The 19,394-nt window shown below is 46.2% G+C and overlaps 1 protein-coding gene across 1 annotated transcript in view; it reads right to left on the bottom strand.

Moving 5' to 3' along the window:
- The window catches only part of suclg2 (succinate-CoA ligase GDP-forming subunit beta), a 33,109-nt gene extending 15,139 nt beyond the window's left edge, over positions 1-17,970 (bottom strand). The window contains exons 1-9 of the mRNA XM_019859771.1: positions 17,840-17,970; positions 12,205-12,346; positions 7,771-7,870; positions 6,982-7,072; positions 6,015-6,167; positions 5,312-5,401; positions 4,121-4,217; positions 3,364-3,525; positions 954-1,096 (exon numbers count right to left, since the gene is read on the bottom strand). Coding sequence (XP_019715330.1) covers positions 954-1,096; positions 3,364-3,525; positions 4,121-4,217; positions 5,312-5,401; positions 6,015-6,167; positions 6,982-7,072; positions 7,771-7,870; positions 12,205-12,346; positions 17,840-17,923 — 1,062 coding nt within the window. The 5' untranslated portion in view covers positions 17,924-17,970. The remainder of the gene's footprint in view (positions 1-953; positions 1,097-3,363; positions 3,526-4,120; positions 4,218-5,311; positions 5,402-6,014; positions 6,168-6,981; positions 7,073-7,770; positions 7,871-12,204; positions 12,347-17,839) is intronic.
- Between the last annotated feature and the right edge of the window lie 1,424 nt (positions 17,971-19,394).

The raw sequence follows: 19,394 nt of genomic DNA on the forward strand, positions 1-19,394 counted from the left end.
GTTGACATCATGGGTTTCAGTTTCCATTTCAGTGCTACTTCTATGGTCCATATGAACCGCATCGCAGTAGCTGACCATGTTTTCCACTCCTCAGAAATGTCATGATTTACTCAAGGCTATATACAATGCAATACAATACAATCCGGATTTATATAGCGCTTCCATGGAGAAATATTGAGAAAACAGCCCCGAGAACAAAATGGATGTCGAGTCGGACAAAATATCCATCTGTCACTTGACTGCAACGGCGCATGGCAATAAAAGTCTGATTTGGTATTTTCCGCCTTCACCGGCATCTTGCCTACAGGTGACGTGAAGTAAACCTCTCGATGTTCAGGAATTTTGTGCACAAACATTTCCATATGTGGCCATGGCGAGAGACTGTGCAATTTATTGCTGTGTGGAAAACAAATCGGCGCGCTTTAAACTTGCTAGAGGCCTAAACACAAAGCTGAATGGCTTCCAGTTGACTCAAGATACTGCTTCAGCATTACCTGGCAAATAAATAAATAAATAACATAACACCTGCAATCCTTTTCCCCCCTCACAAAATGTGTTTTCCCAGGTTGTCTTCCCAAAGAGCGAGGCGATTTTCCCAGCTTTTCTGCCTCCCTTTTCGTTCAGGAAATAATCATGATTAAGGCAACAAATGCTCTACTGGCAGGTGGAGGTGTGAAAACACAGAAGGGGGGCCTTTGTCATCTCAGGGCCGGTGTCTGCTATTCAATGCCAGCAGTGCACTCACGTCCCTTCCACTCTTCCCGACACAATGAGCTTGAGACATCAAAGCCAGAGACACAGTGAGGAGAGTGAGGCGGATGGAAAGCGCCCGGGCGTGTGTGAAAGTGTGGGGACGATTGAAAAAAAGAATAGCTGTAATTGCGCAAACGTAAAGCATCATTAAAGGTGGGGTTGCAAACCAGAGTCAAACTTTCCGAAAGACACAGGCCTACCTTTGGGTCAGCCGTGAGAAGCTTGAAGGCCTCATACACCTGCCTCTCTTTGACTCCTCCTCCAAGATCGAGAAAGTTAGCTGGTTTTCCTCCATGCAGGTCAATGATGTCGCATGTGGCCATGGCCAGTCCGGCTCCATTCACTACATGTGGAAAAAAACAAAAACAAAAGCCACAATGGACAGGATATGATGAGAGCAAGACTTGAATTCAACGGAAAGACGGCAAGATAGCATGCGCTTCATCATGAGATGTTTATTCAGGAAAAATACATTGGTTGCCATCCAACACCCCGGAGTCAACTGTTGCGTTCATAATCACCCAATGGGTCCACGGCAGAATTTGAAGAAACAAATTGTCGTCATGAAGCAAACTTCACGAGCAGGTGCCCTGCCAAGTCGCGCTTGAGCCAAGAGAGCAAAACCATCCAACCCCCGAAACCGTGCGCCGGCATGCTCGGCGATTGGAAATGGGCAAAATTCAACTTTCCAGCCGTCGCTGTTGTGTGATGGCTTATGGACATGGCATTTCAGCGGGATCCTTCAAACTGTTCTTACGGTGCTGAATTTGTGCGCCTGCCTGTGCGTGCGTGCGTGCGGATAGCTGACAGCGCTGAGAGAAAGCCTGTGTGTTTACGAGGCACACGGGGCAAAGAGACGGCGCACCTGTTGCTGCTGCCGTACTCTGCAAGGGCTTTGATTTATGACAAGGACGCGGGCCTCTAATGCGAAACGTTGACAATCCGGCTCACAAGAGACTTTGCGGGCGGATTATCACTAATGAGAACACATTGGTTACGCTGGCATCCCTTCTGGAGTCCTCACAAAAAGTGCTGGGAATGTGGATTAGAGGAGAGCTCGGAAGCGCGCCTTGACTTTGGTGAGGATTGAACCGTGTCGTCCCGAGGGAATCAAGATAGACGGTGACGAGGGGGTTGATGCGGTGAGCGCCGGGTTGTTCAATGCAGGTTTTGGCGAGACGGAGATTCATCATTTCCAAACCGTTTCCACTTGCAACGTGACCTACTGCATAACCCCTGTAACTCAATTGGAAAACACAATGACATCTTGGAAGATGAAAAGGAAAAAAAAAGGTAAAGGGGACCTGGGTGAATCCATTTGGACGTTCTCCAACTAACTGTCCTTGAACCCCTTTAGCCTTTGTTGCAGTACTCGGTCTTTTTGCGTGAGAAGCCAAACCGTGTGGTACATCTTGATCTGGCGAGATTTGTGCACGCTTCTTTGCCAAAAAAAAAAAAAAAAAAAAATGCTCCAAATCTGTTACATAGCGAGGGCATCTCCTGCGCCCAGCCCACAGATTGAGGTCCGGGCCTTTACAATTCAGCAGGAGCGTTTGGAGGGTTACAAGTATGCTTTTATGAAAGATCATTTTAAGGAATAGACATTCAAAGTGAACGGGCCTTCCTTTTGGACATGTGATGACAAATGACTCGAGACGTAGGTAACGATTCCTCCTCCACCCTCATCGATGCGCCATGATCAACATGGAAAGCGTGATCTGCAAGTGGCTCATTTAGCAGCATTCTAGAAACTGTAAGCACATGATGTTTACTATAAGCAAGCCAAACTCTCAAAAGGTCAATTCTACATTTCTAAGGTTCCTGCGCACTGTGCCTCGTGAGGCCTTTGACCAGATATACTCATAGACATGACGGAGATGTTCATGTGAGCAAGAGAATTTGCAAACACACAGACAAATGTGCGTGTGCACACGACAACATGTAAAAGACACACACGAACCAAACGTGAAAAAAATAAAATAATAATCATCTGAGCTGACCTGGTAGCAATACAATCCAAAAGCCCCGTGGGGCTCCATCTGCACTTTTTTTTTTCTTTTCTAGTTCAAGATAGTTATAGCAGTTCGAGTCAAAACAAGAAAACCGATGAGACAAATCCAAAACCAAAATATCACTGACCAAGGACAGTAACCCATCGCAACCAGTGAAAAGAAAATAATCATACTCCGGCAGACTGGAGTTCCCGACCACTGGCTCCTAGCATCCAAACATCGGGTTTTCCAAGTCTCAGTTCAGATTTGTGCCCTCAACGTTCAGTGGCATTTATTGGAAGAGCAAAATAACAGTCCTGACGAAAAGGCGGCCCTTGAGAGAAAATGGACTGCTAGCGAGGCGTCAAAATGGAGAAGCATTTCAGATTAAAGTGGCCGAATGGTTGACGGGAGTGTTTGCACAAGTGTTTGATCTGTGATCTTGAATAGGTACCCTCAGCAACTGGTGATGCCAAGTGACGCTCTTGAAAAGCAAACGGAACTTGATCAATCGAGAACAAAGATCTCAGTTAAGGATGCCAATTCGAATCATTTCCACGGCCAAACACTCGCGCCGCAGCGTATGGTGGCCGTCTTTCACACCGTGTCGTTTCCATACCGAAGCAGGCAATGTTCCCATCCAGACCGATGTATTTGAGATCCCACTTGGCCGCTTCCATCTCCGTGGGGTCGCTCTCAGTCATGTCATCCATGGCAAAGACGGCTTTTTGGCGGAACTCGGCATTGTCATCAAAGTTGATCTTAGCATCAAAGCAGACGACTGGAGACGGCAGAAGAGAAGGGAGAAAAATCAGCACCGGCGGCCAGTGTGGACAACAGGAGACAAAAGGCACCAATTTGACCCGAGGTGGGCAGTGGCAAAAAGGAAACAGGATGTCACACGCAAAGAGCCAATTGTGAATTCCTGCCCCTAAAATAAAATGAACAAAAACAAAGGTGTCCCGGTGGCCCGTTGGTATCAATGATTTCAGAGGTTAGCATGCAAATCAATTGTCGCTCGGTGCCTCCTTGCTGCCTCGAAGGGATAGACCTCATGGACATCTCCGTTACATCGCAAGGATTTTATTTCCAAGAGGCTACCGAGAAAAGACTGCTGGCAAAATATTCACGGCCATTTCTTGGAACACGGCAAGAATACGGGGACAAAAATCAATGCCTCAATACGTAGCGTCAGAATAAATACTGAAATCGATACAAATGTGTTCCGTCCATTCAGTTTCCGTCCCATTACTACACTCTTCCCGTGGTCGGGGCTGCTGTTGAATTCGGCACTCGCTGAAGCCTACAACATATCTTTCAGGCATAGAAAAGAAAAAAAAAAAACATGGATTGAAATCATGAGAGAAAAGCTGTACCTTGTCCTTCAGGGGTCTCTCCAAGAGGGTTGACTTCAACTTGAGTGGCGTCGACTTTCAGGAAGAGATCATAGAGCCTCTTAATCTGATCTGCTGCCTGCAAAGTCCACAGAGGAAAATAATTACCCGATGCTTCAGATCTGAGCAGCCGGTCCGCCCAACACCAATCAGCCTCCCACATGCGCAACAAAACATGGCGGATCACCTTCACTGTCACACTCTCTGATTTGGCTTTGCTGGAATGTCAGCGACTCAACTCAACTCAAGTGTATTTTCGGAGCAACTTTAAAACAACCGCCGTCATATACAAAGTGCTGTACATGGAGCAAAAATTATTCACAACAAAAACAAACAATAAAACAAAGACAGTAGAAAACGAAAACCGCCAAACTGAAAATCAAGTCTCCCGCTGAGTCAAAAGCCAAAGAATAAAAATGAGTTTGAAAGATGGGCAGCGAGGGGGCTTGGAAAGGATCTTCGAAACAACGCTAAAATATTTCGGGGTCCAGTGACGGGAGTGAGTAGGAGTGATACGCTCCCTCTTACGAGTACCCGTCAAGAGGCGAGCGGCAGCATTTTGGACCAACCGGAGACGCGTAATGGAGGACTGGCTGACTTGAAAGTAAGGTGCATTCAGTAAGATCGTGAGGAAGACGTGAATGACTGCTTCAAAGTGCTGTTGAGAAAGGAGAGGCTTGACTTTAGAGAAGCTGGATTTAACAACACTGATGAGAGATCATTTGGCCAAAAGGCAATGGGGGTTCCACATTAACGTCGTACGTGGACATATGTATTTTGTTTGCTTATCGCTTCATTTTCAACGAAGTGAACCTGAAAAATAAAATTGCTAAAGCGTGGAATCATACAAATGATGTGACTCCCACACGCAGCCAAACATCAATGCGTCCTAAATACAATTCAGCGTCTTTCGCCCTCGAAACACAATCGAGGGCAATACCACTTGCTCAGCACTGCACTCGACTGCCAGATGTGACAAGTGGCCCTCTGGCAAACGTGCCTTGTGCGGTGACACTTCACGGCACGCATCGGAAAAACTAATCATACCAAGTTTGATCGCTCTATAAATAATCGCGCAGCTGCCGGGGCACACAGAGGATAGACATACTGTACATACAATCGAGCAGTGGCTCTGCATATCACACTCTGTTAGGACCGTATAAAGCAGATTACCTGTCTCTGCAGAGGGCCTTTGAAACCCAAATTAGCTGCCATGCGAACTGCCTGGGCGTCCTGTACACCTTCAAAGATATCTATGACTTCCTGTGAGAGTCGGAGTACAGGGGGGGGGGGGAGATGGAGGACCGTGAGTGAAAAAGGGTGACAGCGTCTCAAACAATCGGGCGTCATTTTCCAGCAGCAAATGCTCATCGTCACATCAAACTAAGGAGGCACATCATAAGGAGGGCATAACAAGGAAGACGAGGCTGACAAATGCAGACCTGGTAAAAATAAAAGACACGCGTGTGATGCACCAAAATATATATATAGCACCGAAAAGGAGCATGTCCTGTCTACATAAAGTCAAAGTACACAGGTGGACCAAATTGTTGATGACAGAAAAGGGTCACTGGAATCACTTGAAACTGACGATCGCTAGAATAACTGGAAAAACCAGTGAACGTATGCAAGGAATTCTTCTCCCGCAATATGAGCCACACTGGCATTAAGAAGCTATGACAAAAAGAATATTTTGGAAGCGGTACATACGAACGGAGGGTTGATCACGATAAATTGAAACCTACAATCATGATGTTGAGAAATCGGAGTAATCACTTTCATTCCTTTTTTTCCTCCTCAGCAGTCTTTCTTGGAGGCTTATAATCTCCTATTTGGACTAATGGCGTATGTGGAGTGTGAACCACGATTGACATACCTTAAAAATGAGTTCTGGTGTGGTGGCTGCTACTTCCTCAATATCCACGCCTCCCTGGGGACTTCCAACCATAACGGGACCATTACAGGAGCGATCCATTAGAATGGCAAAGTAGGTTTCCCTGCTTATGTCCAAGGCCTCGGCAACCATGACCTACGCACGGACAACGGGGCACAGGTGACTGATGGGTGACTGCTTTCGTTGGCGAGAACCCATTTGCCGGTTTAAAAGCCAAGTTGGAGACTGTAGTCTTTAGCTAAGACGACAGGGGGCCCGGCTCAGAATCCCAGCTGGGACCAAAAGAATAGTTACTGAGGTGAGAAGGAATACCTTGTCTATCTTCAGCATTTAAAGACGATACACGTCGCGCTATTTTCCCTCGGCCGGCCGGCCGGCCGTTGCCTCACAGTCAATTTTCTGGCATTGGATCTCCACCATAATATTTCACATGGCTCGCTCATTCAAGCTTCATTGGAAGGTTGACAACTGAGTGCCGGCAGGCCTAGGATTGGCCAAGATCAGACTAAAAGCACCGCCCTTAAACTCCGTGCGAGGGAGAATGGCGGGTTGTGCAAAAATGACAAAAAAAGCAGGGCAGCTGGGTATGTGCACTCCAAAGTTGAGAAAAGTTGAATTGAAGTTCCCCATCGAAAGGTTTTAGCGTATTTTAGGTTTACCTTGATAGGCGAGGTCATCCAAAAGCCCAATCTACTGTTTTTGTTTTTGTGAGGAGTGTAATTTTCGCATGGTGCACAACTCGTCTTGCTTGTTTTGGTTCAGATTATGCAATGAGCTCTAACATAACCGGAGATCTACGTTTTTGATCAACAGCGCTGCGAGGGTGGCAGCCTGTTTCAGCAGCTCCGGCTTGCTGCTGATCTTTTCTTAACCTTTTTTATTTGTAGATTTTTGAACCTTGACGTGTTTCTTCTACTTTCTGAACATCCCCCTCCGGACAAAAACTTACCGTTTTCACTTTGACTCCATCTTTAGGCGTCTGCTTGGTTGTCAGATGGAAACCCAGCATCTTATGGGCCAGCTCACCAACAACTGCAGGGCTACGGCAGAAGATGAAAAGATGTTGCTGCATACTGGAGGCAATACGAAAGACTCGAGGGGAGTCCAGCGTGACGGAAAACGAGAGCTCCTCGACGCTGTACCGTCAATGAACTTCGCTTCCGGAGAGCCAGATGTAGAAATTAATACCAAAGAAGCAATCGTGATTATCAAAAGGAAAGCTCAGTATTCATTTCATTCTCAGTGGCGATTGCAAAGTGCGCATCATTTTATCATTTTTGTGTGCATACAGATGTACATAGAGACAGAAATTTTATGAATCGCGGGAGGGCAATTCAGTTGTCACAGCAGTAATGGATATGGCCTAGTATTTAATAGTTTAGATAATAATCAAAACAGTAAAAAAAATTACTAATAATACTACAAAGAGCAGCATTGAAAACTATGCACAACACTTAAGGGTAAAGCTTCCTTTTAAGATTTCAGCCAATGAAATTTGCATGCAAAAATCAAACTTTGTGACGGCACAAAGCCCTAACAGAGGAAAATAGTCGTGTCAATCTGTCATGCGGCGAAACTAAATTTGTCTGTCGCTGCAGAAAATGAGAGGCAAAGACAAAAAAAATATTACAAAAGAAAATTAGAACGGCATTACTTTCATTTCAAGTAATCTTGACGATGGTATGTATCTGGCTCTTTTTTTTTTTTTTTTTTTACAGCAAGCAAAGGGCCCACTCACTCCTTGGTTAGATGCACTCCACCTTTGAGGCCACTGTCAAATACACCCTTGCCTCTTCCACCAGCCAGAATCTGAGCTTTCAACACAATCTCTTTGGCATCTGAAAGGAAAATAGAAAGCTATGGAAAACACAACAAGGGTGGCACAAAACAATAACATCAAATACATAAATAGATCAATCACGGTTTCGCACCATTTTGTCCCGCTTAAGTGTGCTGCTCATCGGCTCGAGGGAAGGGGAGAAAAACGGCGCGTGTACCATTGGGCGTGATATGCGAAGTCTAAGTAAGGCGCAACATATTTACTTTAGGGACAAGGACGACGATCGATGCTTTTACTCCGTACATCAATCGGTCTTGCTACTCCGCACATAGCATGCAATGTAAAAAAATGCACTTTTGTATATTGATTAAGTTATCCTTCTCAAATGTATGCAATGGAAAAAAAAGAACGCCTTGACCGTGCTCTCATATTTCAGAGCTGAAAATTTGCCGTGACGCTTCAGCATTCATCCTGGAATAGCCCCGTTTAAATGGAGTCAGTGCTCTCGATGAAAGATGGCTCCAGGCAAGGTTATTATGATCTCAGTGGCCAAGTTCAGCCACTGACAATAGGCTCTCGTCAGGTTGGGAAATGAGTGGACAGCTGGATGAACACCTTGACCCCCGAGGCAAGAAACAAGCTCATCCTATGTCAGCAAAGGAAGGAGACCACAAAGACACAACACGGGAACTCACAGAGGCCTAAAAAACACATTTCCTGCAGGAGGAGCTACAGACGGAAAAGAGAGAGAGAGAGAGAGAGAGAGAAAAAGAAGCACCACCAGAGAAAATAGTCTCTGACAGGATGGCGAGGATTAAACTAACACTGTATTAGTGAGAGCCAGTCTTCACAGTCTGGAGCTGAGAGGTTGGGTGGGAGAGGATAAAAAGGTGCACCCATACACAAACGGGGTTGAGAGGACTCATTGATGACTAAATCCGTGAACAAAAACTGCCACTTTGCAAAAAGAGTTCAAAGTAAGACGAAATAGTGTCTTTTCTCAGAAGTAGTTGTGGTGTGATTACCACCTAAGGAACAATTGGGTTTCTCAATATAAAACATTTCCCGGACTTCAGTCAAATCGAATTCATACATGGATTGTTGTGTTGCTTCCATGCGTGCGAGGTACCATGGAAACAAGTCATCGTCTCCATTTGACTTCCACTGGCACATTAGAATCGCGCTCAGTGGATCGAGGAGGATGCGCGTCTAAAAAAATTTCTATGTCTCACCCTTGACGTGAATAGGTTATGGTTTGCGCGTAATGAGGAGGTGGAAACACTAAGCTGCTTACAAAAGGCGGCTTTACCCTGCAAAGCCTATTTTCAGCTGTTAGGACAATTTAGAAATGCATGCCTTTTTTTTTTTGTGGAAACCAGAGACTTGTGAGCTCGCTAATTTATGCTGTGACATCCGGTCCACGCGCACGGTGTCTCTTCCTTAACTATGAAAAATGTGTCCGTATTGTTTCAGACCCTTGAATGATATAATTCCAGCCTCCAAAACCCCGCCCTCCGAATCGGGCTTTTGCCACAATGGCAAGAAGTGCGGAACCATCTGTCTTCCTTTGTCACAGGTGAGTACTCGTGAGGAACGCGAGCTGCTCCGTCCATGCAAGGATTCAAATGGGAATGCGCCGGTAAAGCACTGCACTCCCTTGCTGCGCTCAACTTATTCACCCAATCGAACAGCGAATCGGCCTGAACTAGGGCATTCAAGTCAAGCCGCTGGACTGCTGCTGCTTTACTCTTTCATCAACAATTAAAGGTTAGGCACAAAATTGAGTTTCATGTACTCACATAGAGAGCGGGAGACAACAAAGGAGGAATGGCATTGACAAACCTGAACTACACACTGAAAAAAAAAAAAGGTGTGTTACATGAACGCAATTCCTTCAAAATGACTCCCGTTTGTAGACCATCAAGAAGAGGACACAACAGTGTCCATCTGCTTCACAGTCACACACAAAGGCGCGCGCACGCACACACGCGCGATCGTCTTATCCTTCAGCACATGTGACAAAGATGCTCGCCAAAGGGCTGTGGTTAAGCCAAGTCTCCTCCGCACTAAATGCTACCGTCAGCGCTTTTCAGCAGAGATGCCGCCTGCTTTTCTGAAAGGAAAAGAAGAAAGTAATTGGAAAAAAGGCCCTTCAGTGGGGATGCTGGGAACAACAAAGGAGGATTTATGGACTGACGCGGAGGTCCGGTCAGCCGTATGCCTCACTTTCACCATACTTGATCGCCTTCTTCTATCTATATGCTTCTATTTGGTGTACACTGGATGAATTGCTGATCCCTTCTATCAAAACTCACATTGGAGAGTAATTAAGAATCCAAAAGTGCATGCGGGGCAGAACTCAAAGATTAATCAAGGAAGGGGAAAAGGAAAAAAAAAATCATCAAGATATGCGCAACGGATGCATCTGCCCGGCAAGTGATAAAACAAAGTGCACTGCATGAGAGTCACTTTTGCTAAGTGTGGATTTTCATCCGTAAAATGACCCTGCATGCGTGCTAAGAAAGCACAGCAACACATTTTGAAAATATGGCATACCCGAGTCATATGTGAAAGGAAATATGTCATACACGAATCATATTGGACCAGTGCAGGGTTTTTTTTGGTTTTTTTTTAATTGATTACCTTTTACGTTTGCTTTTGACTTGAATGAATGTGAGACATAACATTTAAGAGAGGCAACTTCTGAATGCACTTTTTTTTCTTGAGTAAAAGAATGAGAACAAGTGACAAAAAAATATCTAAGTTAAGGTAAGAAAACCTTTATTTGTCTCACAAAGGAGACATTCCCAATTTACAGCAGCAAAATTGGAGAGTGAAAAAGTGCAATCTCTTTCGAGGTGATGTGTATTTTAATGATGGCTCTGGGCAATTAACTTTTGACAGACAGAAGGCTAAAACTGTGCTTTTTTTTTTTTTTTTTTTTTTTAACTCCCTGTGGGGTATGCACTCCAAAAGCTTGGACTTCCTGACAGCTCCTTGCACACGTCTCCCAGTATGGGTCCATAAAAATTAAAACAATGAGCCGATATGGTTTGAGTCAGCCATCTGCCAAAAATGTTACTGCCCCCTCGATGAACCCGAAGAAATGCCACGCAAGTCAATTGGAGTCAAGTATTTTACATTTTGTTTGTATGTTACTCCGACCAAGAAATCAACGGCAAAATACCTCTTCTGGCGCCAATTCCGTAAAAAATGTGCATTGAACGAATTTCTGAAGTCAGACCGTGGTTAGCGTGGCATCACACTTGCAAACCACAATCCTGGATGCAGAGAATTGCAGCTGGAGAGGGCACTGAAGGGTGAGGGGGGGGGGGGTACCAACTAAACAAACAAAAAAATCCAATTCAGTTTAGAGGAGAAAAAAAACAGCTGAAGCTGGCGGTATATGTGTTGGGTAATTTGGTGAGTGGGCAGAGAGAACAGCGAAGCTGGCAGATGCAAAATATGAGCGAGTGCGCACAAATGTGCTTTTGGTTGTGTTCGATATAAATCAAGTCTATTTGTCAACTGCTGGAATAAAATGACTCGGGCGGGGCTAATGATCCAAATTGCAAAGCCAAGGGTTACACTAAACCATGAAGAAGGAAACGCTGAACAAAAGCCACGCGATGTGTGAAAAAGTGAGCATGAGAGGCTGTTCAAAGCAACGCATTTGCTTGAGTGCCATGATAAGAAAACCAAGAAGGCACAATCAGCAAGCTCCAAACAACAACAGGCTGCGATGCATTAAGCAAGAGATTTGGAAGACATGATTCGTTGAGATGAAACTTTATCTCCGATGAATCCCAACAGGTCACGTGGCGCGGCGGCGTGGCGCAAATAGGTCGGACTGATGGTTTCACTGGGTCCACGGGGAAGATTTTCCGCCACATTCTTGTTTTTCAAGAGATTAGCAGGTCAGACGCTAAGAACTAGCCGGCAATCGCCGACAGAAAGCAACCATCGCTTGCGTCTTCTTTCGATCAGTCCCATTTTAGAGTAGCAATGATTCTGATGCCGTACGGAGGATCCTAACTTGAGTATTATTATGTCTACATTATTTGCCGTCTTTATTATTCCTGATCGGTCAACTTCTCAATGGTTCACAGTGTTATTTTATTTTACTCTACATTTCTACAGTCGAAAAACCTTGTTTGAAAGGAATGACAACAAATCTATGCTCATCAAATGTTGAATTGCTCTCTGAATATCTTTTTGGTCAGCAGCCGTGCTTTAAAAGTGGCACTCTCAAAGCAATTTAAAAAAACAAAAAAGGCTGCCGGTCCGTGAACCGCATGAACTTGTCTCAAGTGGTCTGTGAGACAAAAAAAAAAAGGTTGGGGACCAATGCCCTGCACAGCACATCAGTGCGTATGTGTTTGTACTACTCACCGAGTCTCTTTGCAGCCTCGAAGGCCTCCGAGGCCGTGTCGGCTACGAAGAAGCGTTGGACGGCCACGCCATACTCTTGCATCAACCTTTTGCTCTGGTACTCCTGAAGATTCAGCCATCTTTTCGGATTTAGCCAGTTGCACTGAAGGTGAGGAAGAGAAGCCTACTGCGGTTAAAAGAATCCAAACGGCTGTCACAAATCTGCTGTCTCGAATGGGAACATTTCCACTCCGCTGTGTCGGCAAAGGTCTTGAGCGAACTGACACTCGCACAGCCTCCCGTACATCCTCTCAAACAAACAAAAAAAGTGTTCAAGAATAACTGTTGAATGCGTAGGGATGCATAGGAATGGGGGGGTTGATGGTCGTTTTGAGTTGGGGAGTTTTGGTAGTTGGGAAATGACAAAAACGGCCGTGCTTACTGGTTGAAAGTGGAATTTTTTTTCAATTTGACTTTGTTTATTTAAGACGAATGAATGTTTTTTGTTTTTTTCCGCTCATCGGCCACTGTGGCTCGTGGTTGCCCCGGGTTACTGGCCACTCGAGCATATTCCCTGGCCACAAATTTGTTGTTGGATAATAGCGTTCGGAAAAACAAGTCACTTGAGAAAAAGACGTTTCATCTCCATTGTCACCGGTTCCGGTCAAGTGGGTCATTTTCTCGTTTGAGTGTGTTGCCCGATAGCACTCGAGGGCCACTCAGAGAACGCTCACAATCGACGCACTCGGACAAATGTGTGGATTTTCCTCCTTTGCTTCGGTTTTTTTCCTCTCCGGTGCATTAATGATGTCGTCGGGCATACGCGCAGACACTTGCGTGACAACTCGGTCAACCGACGCTGACTGACTGATCACGGTGCAATAATCCACATCCCCTCAAACACTAACAAAGCACTCCGGTAAATCAGATCGTGGCCAATTTGAAAATTCCACTTGCAGGCACATGCCTTTGAATGATCCTAGTGATTGACGCGCGCATGCCCAAATCACTGCAAACTCAACCTTTCAAACCACGTTCTACAAATTGAAGAAATGTTTGCAAACAAACAAATGAAGACAGTTGAGATCCCATCGGAGTCGGCGATTGGACGAGCCAGAGCTCGTGAGGCTAACGTCCAAACATTTGTGGCCTTTACCAGACAAGCGTATGCCGGTAGGCATTTTTTTGCCCGCGTCGTAGCAACATCCCGTCTGGGCCGGGTTGTTTCGGTCTATCCGAAATCGGAAAAATGCCCTCGTGGGTCATTTCTGCCGACCGTCAATGCTCGGTGGCCCAATTTTGGGTGCATCCCCAGAAAGGTATAATGGCCTGGTCAGGCCAGTGTCCGTAAGACACGCGCAGGTGCGACAGTACCTTACTCGGCCCTGCAGGTCTACTGTGATCAGCTGCCCCGGTTTGTCAAACCTCGTGAAGGCAAATATTGCATTTCAATGTAAAACCAATTGGCAGAATATTTTCTCTGACCCAGAGAGGTGAAGCGGTCTGCAAGAAATAAATGAAGAGATTAGTTACCAAACGATAGCTGGATCGCTCTGTGAAGGCATGCGCGTGTCCAAATAACCGCAGCATAAAGGATTCGGTGATACAGAATGTGTACACTGACCGTCTGCTTGTTAACAAGGTGTGGACAGATGGCAAAAATCTCTTTCATGAGTAGCAAAGCCTCTCGTTTTGTCACCATTAGAGCAGCGCAAAGAGAGACAGAGCGGCTGCACCTTGACCGTGCAACGGTGCCGCTCAGGACATAGGACGAGTAAATAGCAAGCTAGATACCAAGTGTAAAGCCTTCATACTTTATTTCTCTGGCTGGCGAGCAATTACAGCAGTGTTTCAATCTTGCAAGCCAGCAGGGCCAACAGTTCACTAAGTTTATGCGTTCGACATCAATTGCAATGCATATTTTCAGGTCGGTGCCTTAATTAGTTTCTCTATAAACGGGAATAGAGAAAGCTTTGAAAAGCACCTATCTAGAAAGAGACACAGAGAGAAATAGAGAGCGGCAGAGAAAGAGAGAAAGATAGCTCGCGAGAGATTGAAAGAGAGCGAGATAGAAAGAGCGACAGAGAGCAAGAGAGACTGTCGCTAGAGATCCAGCCAGACACAGCACGTGCATACGCAGTACATCGGCGTACGGGCGGAGCCAATGGGCGACCGTCTGACGTGGATGCACATGTTTTTCTATTTGGCTTGGAGTGGCTGGTGAAACACGGTGCCGGCAGGTGGAAGCTCGCCCGGCTCCATTGTCAGACACGTTGCAGCCATTTTTACCACTGAGGCAGATACCATGAAGTCATCAAGCGTTGATCACAATCTGTCGAGTCCAATATCTCCAGCGTAAGCAAAATGTATTGTCTGCAGCAAGTACAGCGCATCACTACTTTCGGGGTGAGTTAGGCTGCGTGATTTATCTTCTCCTTTTACAGTCATAGCCATAAAGCAAAGCAGATAGAGAGGTGCCGAGTTGTTTTCTTTGCTAACATGTTTTGGGGTTTTTCTACTCTCAAGGACTCCAATTTAATGACTTGGCCACATTTTCCCAGCCCTGAATGATTGGTAGGGAAACACGGGCAACAAAGGTGTCTCAATGAGACTGGGTCCTGAATATTTTACGCGGAGGGGCGGAGAGCCCCCCCACCCGCTTGCAACAGCTCCTGCAGGAACTTCAAACAACGGGCAGCTTCTCCTTCTGTCTCAGCTCCAGAACACATTTACATTTCCTGCCCGCAAGGGACAAAGTTAGCTCTAAGTTGATTTGAATACCGCTTTCCCCAAGTTAATTGGCATTTCTGTAACTAGTGAGGTGCTTAGGGCTTTTCAATTATTTACATGAGCGGGAGGAAATGTCGCACGGTTGGAAAACTGGGAATGGGATGTGTGCGCTCACAATATTGGCTGTCAGAGTAAGGAAAAGGTGTGTTTGTGTCACGCGCACACACACACACACACACACACACACACACACGCACACGCACGCGCACACATGCACACGCACGCACACACACGCGCACACACGCACACACACACACACACACACACACACACGCGCGCACGCACACACACACACACACACACACACACACACACACACACACACACACACACACACACACACACACACACACACACACACACACAAAATCGGTCAATGTCACGCAACTTCCTGCCGTCAGTGCAAAGGTGAACCGGAGTGCGGTACACAAAATTATGCCACGGCCGGGGCATTCGACAATTTTGTTACCCTTCTCCAAATCAAACAATCAGACATAGCTTTTGAAAAATCCCGATGTGCGCTTTGCACATTCAAGAGCAGAGCTCGCCTCGGGGGGTTTCCGAAGACATGCTATGAAAGTCACGGTGCATTCGATTCGAGTCAAGGAGACCTTGCTCGCCTTTATCAGAGGAAAACAATTTGTCAGGCAGACAGTGTCGTTTTTGAGCAATAAATCTCACGATGGCAGCGCGACTACGCATTGTTATACATCAATATGTCTGCTGCTCGGGCCATGGAAAAGAATGGCGATCCAGAAAATCATTTACAGTCGAAGCTCCTTTCCGCCCCTGTAACGTTCACATTGAAAAAGTTCACGTCATTCATTTTCCATTTGGCAATTTCGCTGAAAATGAACACCTTCACAACGTCATCAGAACGACAAGATTTCTCCCCCCAAATCATGAAAAGGCCTCGGTGACAACCAATCGTGGGAAGCAAACTGCCGCCGCGACCTTACTTATGAACAAAGTGTGCAGCGTGGGATTCCCCTCCGTTGCCGAGCAACGCTACCAGCCACTCGGTATGTCATCGTACTTGCGAAGGCACAGCGCACCTCGTCTGAAAACACGTCTGGTAAACGGAAGCAAATCTCGCCGTCTACAAAGGATGAACTTGCCTCTCACCCTGGAAAGGGATTCTCTTCAGACCAAGCTCGGCCCAGACGACAAATTGGCAAAGCCGAGGATTTCGACAATCGTCCGCGGTGGCAGTTTTTTTTCTCCATATACACGTATTTGTAATTGACATGTTTATACTGTGTTCCACCTTCCTGGTTTTACATCTAGAAATGTTCATATGGTATTATACAAGGTAGTTGGCGGCCATTTTACTGGAAAGGTTTACGACGAAGGGCCGTGACCATGTCCAGATTAGTGATGTCCCTCGAGGTAGGTTGTCACGTACTTTCACTAGAGCGCAAGCACTTGCAAAGTCCCATGAAGACACTCGAGTTGGATTTGGGACACTAAGACCGGGTCCGGAAGGTCTGGCCCTCTCAACGCTGTGCCTCTCAAACGTGGCATGAAAAGGTGTTGCCGCCCGACCCAAACGAGACGAGCTTTCCCCTACGCCTAACGGCCGAGAGATCAAAGTGCTGACGCCGCACGGATGGACCGATTTTATACGTGAGCCATTTTCATACTTTATTGACACAGCAGCAGTTTTTGTAGTCTTGCGGCGGCTTTGCCTAACTCGTCCCGTTATCTTTTCTCAAGTATGACACCTTTGAATAACACGATACGGGTAGATCCGAGCTTATTAAGCACGCTAATTACTTGAGTACCTGCGGAGACACGGCAGTGAGGTTTTCCCCATCCTTAAGCCTGTCTGCTGGAGATTAGAGCGAGGCCGCCGGCACGCCAATCGATTTGATCTAAATCCAGGGGGCCACGCTCCACGGCTCCTGCCGCCGCTCATCCGTACTACTTACGGGGCTTTTGGAGACAGATGCCATCTTTCTCCGCTTTGCATGTGACTTGCGTTTTGAACGGGCAAGAGCACAAAACAGCACATGGGAAGGCAAAACAAAGAAAAAAAAACCCAACAACAATTTTGTGCTATGTTTCCAAACATTACACACATTCCCTTGTGTTTCTTTTTCCATATAAGACGTTTGAATTCTCCTATTGAATAAAATTGATGACATTTTTCCCTCTTGCGGTGGCGGTTTGCGTTTCTTCCCCAATGATAGCCAGGGGTTCCCTGGAGTGTGTCGTCACGCCATCTTCGTAGGGTTTGGGCATAATTGTTACTGTACTCGTCACTTGAAACATTTCATACGGAAAGCGGTGGGCTCAAGAATGTAACGGTAGCTTTTTGCAACGGGAAAATCTCATCAGAACAAACGCGGTGTTCAAAGTACCAAAATCAGTCAACTATTGGTCAAAGTGCAAAGTTTGACCTTTACACCAAAGTCTTATCGCAAACGGCGGTGCTTTGGGGACTCGAGGCTGTTCTCTGTCCAAAGCTTACAGACGAACGGTTCCGCTGAATTCATCGCGAAAAGATGACAAGGTCACCCACGTGTTGAACGACGCGCCCGCATAGCCAAAACAAGGGTCGCGATGTTGATCCGCGTGAGGCAATTGTCGTTTATGACTACCAGACATCTCTCCTCACAGAGGCTCGCGTAACTGCCGTCACGTAACGCGCAGTTGCAATTATTGCGGGACAAACCAAATCGAGATGTGATGTCACCAGCCGAGTGCCACGGTCGACTTCAGCCGGCATCACTCGCGTTCGCGTTTGTGAGACGCGCTAACACGCTAGCCGCGTAGCAACAAAGCACAAGCGTGGAGCGGACGTTCATCGAACGTGACTTGAGAGCGCGCGGCTGCATTCTGAGGCGGAAGCAAAGGACGATACCTTGAGCCTGTTCAGGAGTAGGTGCTGTGACGCGGCTACGCCGAGTCCTCTCGTTGCAACCTGGGCTGCCATGGATGCCGCCATGTTGGCACGGAAATGCGAGTACGATGACGTGTTCGTTTCCGGGTCAAAGGACACTCAGGGGCGGGCCTCCGAGAAAAGTACACTCAGCAAAGGTGGCAAATTGAACTTGAGCGTGTTTTTTTTTTTTTTGATGAACTCTCTTATGTGTTTGAATACGGGTCAAGTTGGTTCTTCAGTTTTTTGTGTATTCAAATTTAATTACATTTCTGTTATGTTTTAAGGAAAAACCGTCACGTAATTCGATTCACTCTTCTCCCCCATCCACAGTGCACGTTATCACATATCTTGCTGTGTCCTGTCTCTAGACTAGACTCTAGTGCAGTGGTTCTTAACCTTTTGAGAGGTGCCGAACCCAACCAGTTAATATGCACATTCACCGAACCCTTCATGAGTGAAAAATAAAAAAAAAAAATTTTTTTTTTACAAATTCAAGATATACATCTGACTGTATTGACCCAAAGTTGAATTACAAAATTGACTTGACAGTTTTAAAGGTGCTCTTTTATCACAAGCATCAATTATATTTGTAACATTTAGCTTCAAACTCAGGGAGGGCAAGAGTCTATCATAAAATTATACACGCGGGAGGGTAATATATTTATAACGCACCAAAAGTTTGCCTGGTAAAACTTCAAATGCCTGCCTGTGTTAATGACTTTCAATTGGCATCATTTCAGGGCGTCACATTGCTCACAGCTTGGTTCTTATGCAACTACTGTGTTTTAATGCTTGATGTATACACAACAGAGTGCCACCTGTGTGTGAACCTGTAATATGATATCGTTCATCCAGCCTGAAGGGATGTCTGCGTCGCTGTCGGCGTCAGAGCTGCCCAGAGTTAACTGCCAGATGCTGCGGCGCTGTCATCGTGGTGTCGCGCCACTCGCTGAGTATTTCTGTCTGGAGCGTCGGCACCCAGCTGCCGCCTGCTGAGAGCGACTTCGTCCAAACAAGGTCGAATCAAGGTCAGCTACTTGTCTCCGCGGCCCTCGTCTGTAGTCTGCTTCAGTCCGCGCGGGAAGGATATTCTGGCCTGTGCTCTGTCTCCAACAAGCTCGAATGACTCTCTCCCCTGGGAGGAGCTGTCATGGGCAGCAAATGTGAGGAGGAAGACACTTTCTCCAATCACTGAACAAGGGCTGACACAGGACTGTCAGGACATGAATAAGAGACAGATTTGGAGCAGCTAAAAAAAAAACTAAAAAATCTATCAGCTATTCATAAATGCATTGAGAGGATTATGACCAAATTATGCCGTGTGCAGCAGTTGCAAGCAAAATAGGCTCTAGTTGGAGTTGAACCCCACCAACTTTCAAGTCATGAAAACGACACTCGCGGTATATCCCAAGCCAGCGGTTGCCGACATACAGTAGACCAGAGAGACCAGGGCGCTCCAAAGTTTTTCTTGCTAGCGCCGTATAATCACTCTTACTATCTTCACCTGTAATTGATTGAATCGGCAAAAAACAAT

Source organism: Hippocampus comes, unplaced genomic scaffold (assembly GCF_001891065.2).
Source record: "Hippocampus comes isolate QL1 unplaced genomic scaffold, H_comes_QL1_v1.1 scaffold568, whole genome shotgun sequence".
NCBI classification, from domain to species: Eukaryota; Metazoa; Chordata; class Actinopteri; order Syngnathiformes; family Syngnathidae; genus Hippocampus; species Hippocampus comes.